This window comes from Balaenoptera physalus (assembly GCF_965194825.1).
Source record: "Balaenoptera physalus genome assembly, chromosome: 20".
Classification (NCBI taxonomy): Eukaryota; Metazoa; Chordata; class Mammalia; order Artiodactyla; family Balaenopteridae; genus Balaenoptera; species Balaenoptera physalus.
In genome coordinates this window covers 56,642,380-56,654,562 of record NC_138901.1, presented here as the reverse complement: position 1 = coordinate 56,654,562, position 12,183 = coordinate 56,642,380, and the positions used below count along the sequence as shown (strand labels likewise).

Genomic DNA, 12,183 nt, shown 5'->3' with positions numbered 1-12,183 from the left:
CTGCTATTCCCTCCAGAAGCTTTCGGAATCTTCTCTTTGCCCCAGGTGTTCTGTAACTTCACAATCTTGCACCACAACGTGACCTACTTTTGTTAACTATGCAACGCTCTCAGTTAAAAACACAAAGAATGATTTACTTTCTGATGATTTTGCAGTTTGGGCTGGAGTCCCTCACACGGCTACATTCACTTGGGAGATAGGCTAATGATGGAGTATCCAAATGGGCTCAGCCACTCCTGTGTCGATGGCTGGGGGCTGGCCCGGCATCTCTCTCTCCACGTGGTCTCCCATCATTCAGTAATCCTGCCTGAGCTTCACTACATGGTGCCTGCATCCCAACAAGCCCAAAGCCGTAATTTCCAGACCTCTTAAGGCCTGGAATTCAGACACATTCTGTTGGTCAAAGCAAGTCACAGATCAGCTCAGAGTCAACGTGGGAACACCTTTTTTTTTTTGGCTGTGCCACATGGCTTGCAGATCAACTGGCGCCCTTGGCAGTGAAAGTGCGGAGTCCTAGCCACTGGCACCAGGGAATTCCCCACAACACCATTAAGGAAAACAAAAAAATCCCTTTACAGCCACTTTTAATGGAGTTTGGGGAGGGGGCAAAAGCCAATGTTTGTGTTCAATCTAGTTTTTTTTTTAATTTATTTTTTTATACAGCAGGTTCTTATTAGTTATCTATTTTATACATATTAGTGTATATATGTCAATCCCAATCTCTCACTTCATCCCACCACCAACCCCCCTCCCCGGCTTTTCCCCCTTGGTGTCCATACATTTGTTCTCTATGTCTGTGTCTCTATTTCTGCCTTGCAGACCGGTTCATCTGTACCATTTTTCTAGATTCCACATATATGCGTTAATATATGATATTTGTTTTTCTCTTTCTGACTTACTTCACTCTGTATGACAGTCTCTAGGTCCATCCACGTCTCTACAAATGACCCAATTTCATTCCCTTTTATGGCTGAGTAATATTCCATTGTTTATATGTACCACATCTTCTTTATCCATTCATCTGTTGATGGGGATTTAGGTGGCTTCTGTGACCTGGCTATTGTAAACAGTGCTGCAATGAACATTGGGGTGCATGTGTCTTTTGAATTATGGTTTTCTCTGGGTGTATGCCCAGTAGTGGGATTGCTGGATCATATGGTAGATCTATTTTCAGTTTTTTAAGGAACCTCCATACTGTTCTCCATAGTGGCTGTATCAATTTACATTCCCACCAACAGTGCAAGAGGGTTCCCTTTTCTCCACACCCTCACCAGCATTTACTGTTTGTAGATTAAAAAAAATAATAAATTTATTTATTTATTTATAAATTTATTTATTTATCCCTAATCCCCCACTGGTTCCATGCATAGTCCCCACCCCATTCTATTACCTTTTGCTGTTTTCTATATATTTCTGCTGAAGCAGGAGATGCCTTGAAGGAGGCAATAGTTACATTCTCTTAACTGTGGGGAATTCGGTGGGGAGTCATATGAAGGTTGAACTAGAGCAAAAAGATGTGGGTTCCTATAAAATGTTTGCATTCATTTTATTTTTTTATATTCATCTTATCTGGTTTTTCAAACTTGCAAAATTAAAAAAGTTAAAAAAGTAGGAACAGGGAAGATGAATATTCTTTTAATAAATTTTGCTGTGAAGAGGGGCAGAGAAATAGAGCAATAACAGAGGATATGGCATCAAATGAGAGCTGCTTTCAAGATGAGCAACTGTTCTTACAATGATTCTCATTATTGGCTTCACACACTAGAACTACTAGGGGTGCTTGAAAAAGCAAGGCTCAGGCCTCTCACCCAGGGTCTGGGTGTTGGATGCAGGTGTTAGGTTTTTTTGTTTTTTTTTTTACAGCTTCCCAGGTGATTCTAATGTGCAGTCAATGTTGAGAACAACTGCCCTCAAGGTGTGTTTGTGTTGTTGGGAAAGATGCAGGAGAAGTGCTAATCTCAGAAGTAAAATCCTGAGAAGGTGAAAAAGGCAGAACGCAGAGCCCAAGTGGGGACACAAGCCTCTCATGGGTGCAAAAAGCAGGATCTTAGGTTCAACAACAGAAAATTCCAACCAGAACTGACTTGAGCAATACACTTGCCTGTTGTAACTGAATCCAGAGGAGGGTGAATCAGGACAATAAATTACCCATGCAATATCCATTCTCCCTTCTCCTTTCCTCATAGACTGCAAATTTAGCTCAGGGAAGGGAGGTGGCCACCACAGCAACCAGGAGAGAGGAGTTTTTAGGTAGCACTTGTAGAAGGGGGTCGGGGAGATGTCTCTCTTCTACAAAGCTCTGGCAAATGTCTTCTCACCTCTTCCTTTGTCATTGCTCCAAATGGGTTACACTCTGATGCCTGAACCAACCAATGTGGCCAGGAGGATGGAACACACTGGGTGTTTTAAGCCAACTGTTGGGGTGACCCTGGCAGGCCTGCAAGCCTTGTAATTGCCCACCTTCGAGACTGAAGAAAGAGCCCAGAGACAGCAACAAAGGCCTCAATGGTTTAACGGACAGGGGATCTTACAAGTCTGAAACAAAGGGTCCAGGAGCAACACGTTCACCGTGGCTGGCAGGTAGCAGACAGGACATGGCGGCAGTCTTCGCTACTCGGGGGAGAAGGAGGCCGCCATTTATAGGGGGAATTGATGTCAGGTTGGCTCATCGGTTACCAGTGCTGGGTGCTGGGGGTGAATGGATAAATAGGACAAGGTCCTTGTTCTCCAACGGCTCCTGATTTGATGTGAAAACCCCAGGGCCCAGGGAACATAAAGGACGATGTGTGGATGGCAGCACCCTTTCCCCTTATTCTGGTGACAGCATCCTCGTTTTCCTATAGAGAATAATCCGTTCCCCATTCTCAGCCCACATGGAACACCGTGGAGCTGACTTCATCCTCTGGCTCCAGGGGCGGACATGTGATCCACATGCCCAAACAGACTTGAGCAGAGTTTGGGAACTGATTCAGGGATGAATAAGTGACTTTGTCCAGGCCAGTCAGAGTCAGCCTTGGGATTTTTCTGTTGTTGTTGGAATTGTTTTTTTTTTTTTAAATCACTTTCATTTCCTAGGAGTTGCATGATAGGATATAAGTAAGCCTTGAAGCTGCTGCTGGCCATTTCTGTAACCATTTTGGGAGAGCCCACCTGAGAATGAAGGCAACCCAGTGGAAAACATAGCTGAGTAATTTATAGACCCCTCATGTGAATACCTGGATCCAGCCATGCCTGATACTCATGGTCTTTTGGTTACATGAACTACAATTTTCCTTTGAAAGAAAATTGGACTCTTTCAATCAGAAGAATCCTCTTTAGTACAGAGGTCTATCTCAGACATGGGAGTAGGGCATGTCAGAAAAAACTTCCTTCAGATAAGAACACTGAAAACTCAGTGTTCACACTGAGTTTTGTAGGATGAGCAAGACTTAGGCAGACGGAGGTGAGGAAAGTGCTCTGTAAATCCCACCTGTCACCACACCTGTGTATTTGATTCCAAAACTGACAGCATGAGTTGCCTCTCTCTCTTCTGTCCAATTCATCCTCTCATCTTCCGCTTCCTGTCACTCATCCCACTGAATGGGTCTCATAGACAATCATTCTTGTCACGTACCCATTCAACAAGTATATCTTCTGAGCGTACTCGGGGTAAGGCACTAAGCTGGGTGTAGTATGTGAGGGGAAAGATGCGTGACAAGGTCAGAGAACAGACATGGTGAGCATTCAACCCCTTCCCATCTCATGCCCATGGCAGACATTGCCAATCAATCCATGTATTTTTCTTCTTGAGCCCAGATGTAGCCTCAGAATCTTTGTCATCATAGCACTCCAGAGAGTCACAGCCAACTGACTAAAGTTGGCATTTAAGAAGAAGCCTAGTGTCATCCGGAAGGTAAGGTATGGCTCGGGGCAACGTGGATCCAGGATAGAAGGGAGACAGGACTGAACTAGTCTAGAGACTGGGGAGATGGGGTTAATTAGGACTCTTTCATTTGTAAGTAACAGACACCCGCAAGAGAGAACTTGTCTTAGAAGGAGAATTTATTATAAGGACACAAGACTGGGGATACAGCTGGGCCTCAGGGACAGCCTGGAGGCAGGAGCTGGAGCTTTGTAGGAACTCAGGAAATTCTCTCTCCATCTCTCTTCTCTGCATGTCTGTTTTGTCTCTTTTTTCTCTCTCTCCCTTGACCAGTTCTTTCTGTTTTCCAGTCCACATGACAGAGATAGATGCCACACAGTTCATGTTTATATACTCTCTGTCTAAGAGAGTAACTGAAAGTGGGGTCCGGCTGCTCACTGCTCAAAACCCAATAAAGAGGCCAGCTTGGTGGAAAAGAAAGTTTGCTTTATTTTGGATGCTGGCAACTGTGGGGGAGGGCGGACGCCTGTCCAAAGGCTGACTCCCCCCACTGACAATCAATGGGCAAGAGCTTTTATAGGCGGAGGGAGGGGGTTGCATGCAGAAACTGCACAGTCAGCTCTGATGGTCATCTTGAAATTGGTCATCGGTGGTCTGACCAGCGTTATCTTGATTGTTTTAGGAACAGTTAATCTTCAGTTCCAGGGTTGGTTTGTTTCCATTTCCTTGAGGCCAGTTCTCGGAATTGTGGCAGCTTATGTCATGGCTACTGTCTGGTCATCATGTAGTTAACTTCTTCCACCTGGTGGGGTTTCAGTATCTACAAGACAGCTCATAGGATACGGCTCAGAATATTATCTACAGTCCTTGAGGAGGAACTAAAGGTCCTTGACTATGTTTAATGACTAAACTATTATTATTTGGTCTCCTTTGACTGTTTTCCTTTGTTTCTGCATTTTCTCACTTCTCTGATTAAACTTATTCTTTGGCTAAAGTTTTTCTGCAGACAAAAGGCAGACAAAGGACATGGGGGGCAAGGACCATGGGGCCCTGCTCCGTTTCAGATAAATAGGTTTTGAGTGTCTTGGTTCAAATTCCAAGTTCCCCAGGCAAAAGGTTCTCACTGACCCAGTTTGGGACAGAGATCCACCTATGGTCCAATTACCCCTGTTCAGCAGGAGGAAGGGGTCACACAAGATATCAGGGTGGCTGTGTCCATCGTAGCCACGTTGGTGATGCTGATGAGCTGTGAGGGCTGTGGGTATTTTTCGGAAGTATGTGGGGAGGTATTTTCTGGGCAATAGAAAACCCCGAACAATAAATGTCCCCTAAATAATTCAAGGAAAGCTTCTCGTAGGAGGTGAGTTTTAAACTAGTGATGAAAAACTGATACAATTTTAATAGGCAGAGATGAACAAACAGGATAATCTAAACTCAAACCAGCCTGATAAAATATGGGAACATATTGGTTTATGTAACTGGAAAATTCAGGAGTAATGGCTTCAGGCCTGGATGGATCCAGGTGCCCAGAACATGTGTCAGGGATTGTGCTTCCTCAATATTTCATTTCTGCTTTCTTCTGTGTTGAACTGTGTTAGCTCAGTCTCAGGCAGACTCTTCCCAAGTGGTGGCAGAAGTGATGACCAGCAGCTCTGGGCTTCTATCCTGCCAGCTTAGCAACCCTAGCGCAAAGACGATGTCACCCTCTTATTGCAAATGTTCTGGGGCTGACCCTCACTGAACTGGCCTTGGTCACAGACTCTGAAGCTGGGGCTGGAATTAGCCCCACACAAACTATATGGATTGAGGGTGGAGATGGGTGGATCCCCAAAGGAATTTCAGATGTGGGAAGAAATAGGCAAAAAAAAAAAAAATGTGTTTATTCTACCTTTTCTGGAAGGAGTCCCTCTCAGAAACCATCTGTCAGTGGATTGCTGACCTGAGTTTTTCAAAACTCTCAGCCAAGGTTTAGAGGTCTTCCGAAATGGAGAGCTTGTTCTGGTTATCCATTACTGCATGATAAGCTACACTAAAACTCTTTTTTTTTTTTTTAATGTATTTATTTATTCATTTTTGGCTTCCACTAATAACGTGTGAACTCCACCTCTCCTACTCCCGCCTCCTGCCTTGGGGGAAAAGGCTTGCTTGCCGCTGCCTGAAGCTACTTCCATCTCCTCAGGCCCTGGCTCCCACCAGTTTTTGCCTCTTTATTCATAGTGTGGCGTTTAAGACCTTGGGAAAATTATAATCCTGACTATCACTTAGAAACTGAGTGATCTTAAACAGGTCATACCACCTTTCTGAGACTTAATGTTATCCTCTGTGAAATGGAGTTATAAGAGTATCTGACTAATAAGCTTGTTGAGGGTATTAAACTTTCACAACTAAAGTGCTTAGTACAGCTTCTGCACCCAATAGGAAGCACCCAATAAAACACTGCTCCTTCCTTCCCACACATACTCTGAAGGTGACCTCAATTTCCTATTTTACTGGGAAAATAGAAACCTGGAGTCAAACCCCCTGGAACCTGCAGCCACCTAACCCACAAACGTACCTACTCCCAGGCCCATCCTGTCCTGAGCTAATCCTCTTGCAAGGGCTTCCTCTCCTACCATCCAAGGGAATCCCTCCTCCTCTACCTGGATCTATCCCCACTGGCCACAGGACCCGGTCCCCTCATCACCCCCTCCAGTGTCTCCCTCTCCCCTTACTCTTTCCTATGAGCTGTCGACGGGCAAAAGTCTCTCCCTTCTTCAAAAAAAGAAACACAACACCTCCACCTACGCTGCCTCCTTTCTGGCGTCTGCAGGAACATCTTATACAGCTGTGTCTTCACAGGGTGCATCCTCCGGCCTTCTCTGGGTGGCACTGACTGCTGGAAGGACCAGTTCTGGGGCCAGCTCTGGCCTTGGGATGATCCCTGATCATCCAGTTCACCTACCTCAGCGTACTTGGCGTTGCCCCGGGCTTGGGCGCCAGGGCCCAAGGAGCCCACCAACATGAAGCCCAGATCGGGGCCTATTCGCCAAGAGCCAGGAAGACCTCCATCCCTCGGGGGCGGTGCTGAGGGTGAAGTGCTCAGTACTGGCCCCTCCTCTTCCCCGTCCAGGGTCTGCTGAGGCTGGCCTGGAGCCCTCCACTGCTGGCGCTTCCTGTGGCTAATGTGGTCCCTCAGGCCTTGTTTCAACTGGGGCCACCACCCGCCCTGGCAGAGAGTGTGGCAAGAGCTCTGGGTTCCCGTTCCTCCTGGGATAGAGGCTAAACCCTGGGGAGGAGGGTGACCTCAGGGGCTGAAGTGGGGGACCTGTCAACGTCATGCATGAGAACCCACGTGGCCCTAAATCAGACAGAACGTTGGCGGTAGTAACAAGGAAGTTCTGAAGGAGACACATGGCTCAGGAGTGGATGGTCAGGACGGAGAGAGCGGCCTGAGGAGATGGTGGCTGGCTGGCCTGGTGGATGAAGAGAACAATGGCGCGGCAAGGCCGTAAATCGGCTGACTGTGAACATTTATTCACTTGGCTTGGTTGTTCGGGTGATGAGGTAGAGTAGAAGGGAAAGCCCTTTGTTGAACTTGTAGTCATGAGCACATCTTAATCAAATGGACCAACATTTCATCATGATGAGAAAAATTGTGAGAGTCGTGTGGTATACAACAGAAGGTAATTTTGTTTGGCATTTTAAAAATGCTGATTGTGTAACCCATTCATGAAATGCACATTAACTCTGCTGTAACAAGGTGCTGAGTGGACTTTTCCTGTGGCCGTGGAATTAGTCTCTAGACTGTGACAAACAAGCTCCTCTCTGTGGGAACCTGGGTTTCCCAGACATCGCAGTTGTCCTTCTCCCCAGTTTCTCTGCTCCCTTCCCCCTCTGGGAGCGGGGCAAGCCACCTGTCCCACCCTAATCTCCTCGTCAAAGTCTAGTCACTAACTCACGAGGCTGTTGACAAGCAAGATGCGCTAATCTTAGAGACCTCACCTCACTCTCCTTTGCATCGTCTCCTCTGGGGCAGGACCTGGAAGATTCCTCCACCTTCTAAATGCTGAGTCAGCATGAGAGTCCCGACAAGGCTACCAGGCTGTGCGCCTTTTCTCTCACAAGGTCCTAACCTCTGCCTGGGTTAGGTTCCCCGTAAATGGAGTTTCAGGAACAGTCATACTGCAGGGAAGGGCCCGGGCTGACTCTCGGTGGAGTTGAGGCTTAGAGAGAGACATCATCTCTTGTCATTCATCCTTCACTCCCTCCTCCCTCCAAATTCAGTGTTTTTCTCCTTTTCTTTCCTCTTAAACCAGTCCAACCCCCACTGCTTTCCACAATCCTTTTGAGACACTTTTGACTGCAAAGAACAGAATACCCAATTCCATCTGGCTTAAGCAAAGAAAACAACTTGCTATCCCATCGTACTCGGCTAGCAGGATCTGGTTAAGCCTAGTGAAGGGCAGAGGCTCAAACAAGTGGCAGCAAGACTTTGTCACTGCCCATCTGTCAGTTCTGTTCCTTCTTTGTGGTGGCAAAACCACTCAGAGTCACGTCCTCTCAGCAACCCCAGAGAAGAGATCCAACTTCTTCCCTTGGCTTCTAGCAATGTCTCAACACGAAGCCTTGTTTGCTTGGACTGGGTCACCTGCCTGTTCTTGAAGCAATCCCTGTGGCCAGAGGGATGGAGCGATTGGGCAGGACTGGAGGGAGGTCTGGGGTCAGTTCCACAGGGACTGAGAATGGGGCAGGGCTGGTTGCCCATCACGGGGCAGACGGATGCTAGGAAGGCAGAACACCCGAAGTCCATCACGAGTCATCATGTCAGAAACATTGAGCCTGGGGCAGGGATAGCTGGGCTCAAAGAAAATAGATGACCAATGGGTTGGTCACCCATCGGTGGCTTTGGGATGGTCTCTCCTGTTCTAATGAGCCAGTGGCAGGCTCTGGAAGGGTCGGAGGTAGAGTGTGGGTTTTGGTGAGGTCTTGTCCAGAGCTCAGTGGACCTCAACTTCCCCATTTGGGGGCCCCCTTCCCTCAGAATTGGACTCTGGCTTCCATGGTTCCTGGGTCCTGGCCGTAGACAAGCTCTGCCCTTCTTTTCCTTCCTCTCTCCTGCCTATGACCAAGGGATGAGGCCACACCACCCACTTCCAGAGCCTCAGAGACCCTGGTCTTTTCTAGAAGCCTGAAAGGCCTGTAGCTTCCCTGCTTGGTTCCCTCAGAGCAGATCCCCTGAGCAGAGGGGTTTCTGGGCGGGGATTGCTGACCCCAGTTCAACTCCCCCTGCCTAGGTCATCTCTAGGGTTCACCCCTTATCTGAAGCCCTCCATGGCAATGCCAGATTCGAACACTCCAGGGGTGGGGTTGTTCGGGCCACCCAGGCCAAAAGGACCACATACCGTGGAGTGGAAGAAAGCACACCTTTATTCCAGCCCCCACCCTGCCAGGACCCAGCACCACGGCACGTGGCCTGGTGTCCACAGTGCCCGATCCAGAAGATCCCGGTGAACGCGGTCCCACAACGCAGTGTCACAGATCCCCCAAAGGGGGGTGTCCGGGGTCCACTGCAGGTGGGGATGGGGAGCAGGGCCCCGACCCTGAGGAGCAGCACAGACAAAAGGCGCCAGGTGAGCCCTGGGTCAGGATGCGGCGTCCGGGCTATGGGATGGAAGCAGCAGCAGAGCTGCGGGAGCTCCCTGCTTCGGCCAGCGCTGCTCCTGGCGACAGAGCCATCCCGAAGGTAAGGCCACCCCGAGCGTGGGCTCCTGGCACAGGCCAGCTGGCCGAGGTAGTGTAAACACGTCTGAGGGTGAGGGGTGCCTAGTGGCCAAGCCGGGTGCTCTCTGGGCTGGGAATTGCCTGGGTCCCAGGAACAAGAGGGGTGACCAGGCGGAGAGGACTTGGGTCTGAGGGCAGCTGGGCTCTAGGAGACTGACTGGGCCCAGGAGAAAAGGTTCCACGGAAATGGAGGAGAAAGGCAAGGAGAAACTGCCCGGCAGAGAGAGGAGACGAGGGGCAGAGAGGAGACTGGGGCTCAACTGTTTCCCTCCTCTTCTCCCACCAGCTCTCTGAGCTCTGGGGCGGGTGGTCCTGCGTTCTCCTGGCTGGGGAGGAGGACAGGCCTCTCCTTTACCAGCTTCTCCCCCCCGTCACTCGCCTTTGAGACTGAGTCCCAGGAACAAGGCTGAGTTGAGGGTGGGAAGGGACTGGCTCAGCCCTGCCCGCCGCACCTCTGCCCCAAACTGGGTTTGGGTCCCAGGTCATACTCCTCTCCCTCTGGGGGTGCCTTGCCCCAGCCTGTCCTGCACCTAATCCCAGGCCAACCCTTTCCCAAAGCTCCCCTGAATCACAGGCCAGTAACTACCCATGGCCCCTCACAGGCAGGGAGGGAAGGAGAGGTAAGGGGTGGGGAGGGAGGGAGGGAAGAGGCAGGGGAGGGAGAGCTACGTTCACACGGTCAGGTCCAACACCAGCAATGCAGAGCCTGCCCTTGACTCCTGGGGCCTAAGGACAAAGAAAATCTGAAGAGAGATGTTTAAGAATGTACATAATTTTAAAAATATTTTTTTTGTGTGTGCATCAGGGTTTTAAAAAAATCCTTAATTCATCATCTCCAAACTCGGTTAAAAATGTGTTTTAAATTATACTATATTACTCACTATAGCAGCACCACCTTAAGTAACCAGAACCTACAAGTGCTGGATTTTAGGTTTCTTGTCTGTTCTTTCTCTACCTTTAGGAAGGAGGGGAAGACCATTGAACTTGTGGATTTTACGAGTCAGGCAAAGCAATCTCCAGCAGTGCCTGTAATCCTAACATCAGCTACTCCAGAGTCCTGAGGTCTAACGTCTACAGGCTCTGGACAGGTACATAAGAGATGTTCAGAAAATCTTGGTGTCTTGGAGTGCACGGGGAGTGGTGGGCACGGTGAGAACAGAAAAGCGAAACCCTGGAGAGACGGGATGAGGGGACGGTTGCTCTTTAGCTCCAGAAGGAAGTCAGCAGTTGCCCCTGTGTGGGGCTTTTGATTTCAAAGAGGGACATTTGGCAGCCATTTTTACAATGTGGTATCTCTTGATTTCTAAACGTTAGCTCAAGACAAAAACAAAACCACTCCACTGATCAAACAAAAGAAGTCTCGGGGCTAGTTTCTAGCCTGGTTTTTAAGAAATCTTAGCAGTTCTGAGATTTTAGGGATCCTAGGATCCTTTAGTTCTATGATTCAGAAACTTTAATGTGCATATAAATACTCTGAAGGAAATTTGTTAGGATGTAGATTCTGTTTCAATACTCCTGGGCCTGAGATTCTGCATTGCTAACAAGCTCCCAGGCGATGTCGCTGCTGCTGGCCTACCTACCACACTGTGTGGTGAGGATTTAGTTCATCCTTCCGCCTAGGAAGTCCCTCTGACTGTTCTCTCCCTGCTCAAAGAGGTCTCCAGTTCTGCTTGCACATCTCCAGGGACTGGAGGCGCACTACCTAGTGACAGCCTGGGTGGCTACAGCTGCTGCTAACTTCTGCCAGGTTCTGCGGCAATGGCGAAGGCCACCCAGAGTGCAATGTGCCAAGGCTCAGGCTCTGGAACATCAAAGTTCCACAAAAGAAGCTTTACCTGGGGACTTACTGGGATGGGAGGGGTTGATACCTGTCACAAAGATCTAAGCTGGGAGGATTTTCTGTTCAACTGCCTGCTCAGTGGCGCCCAGTTAAACAGAGACTACTACTATTCCTGGGTGTTCTGGTTAGGAGAGGTTTCGTGGGGTTTGTTTACCTTCCTTTCCCCAAAGCTTTGAAACAAGCTTTTCTCTGCACTTGGGCAAAGTATGTGGTTATGCCACAGGAGAAGGAGCCGGTTTCTGACTGGTGGGGGATGGAGAAGGGAAGGATGCTTGAGGCTAAACAGAAGCCCTCAAATCCTCAGGCCACACGACACCCCCGCTCTGGTGGAACAGGCGGTCTCCACCTCCTCTGGGGTTGGGACATCCAATCCCAGATCATCCTTCCTGGGGCCTTTCTTATGGGCTCAGGGTCACTGGGGCTGGAGGCCACGTGCCCAGTGCCCTGTACCCCAAGGCCAACCATTCTGAAGGCCAGCTGTCAGGGCCGGAGGGTATGGAAACCACCTAAGTAGGCCACTCTTCATTTTACCACGGAGGGGAAACCAAGCCCAGAGAGTGCATGAGACTTTCCCAGGGTCACACAGCTGGTTTGCAACCAGCTCTTGCAAAGGCTCAGAATCCTTTGAGGCAGAGCTGGACGGAAGCCACTGGTATTAGCCAGACTTTTGGTCACCTACAGCAGCAACTTTCAGGAAAAGGACCTTCCGGAATAATCCTGA

At 49.0% G+C, this 12,183-nt stretch overlaps 1 protein-coding gene across 4 annotated transcripts in view; it reads right to left on the bottom strand.

The window, feature by feature from the left end:
• Positions 1 to 467: 467 nt before the first annotated feature.
• Positions 468 to 12,183, bottom strand: part of GUCY2D (guanylate cyclase 2D, retinal) — a 32,185-nt gene continuing 20,469 nt past the window's right edge. For 2 of the 4 annotated variants that reach the window (XM_082442844.1, XM_082442845.1), the window contains one exon: positions 468 to 12,179. In XM_082442844.1, coding sequence (XP_082298970.1) covers positions 12,134 to 12,179 — 46 coding nt within the window. In that variant the 3' untranslated portion in view covers positions 468 to 12,133. The remainder of the gene's footprint in view (positions 12,180 to 12,183) is intronic. The other 2 variants (XR_014257806.1, XR_014257807.1) reach the window with 1 other exon arrangement.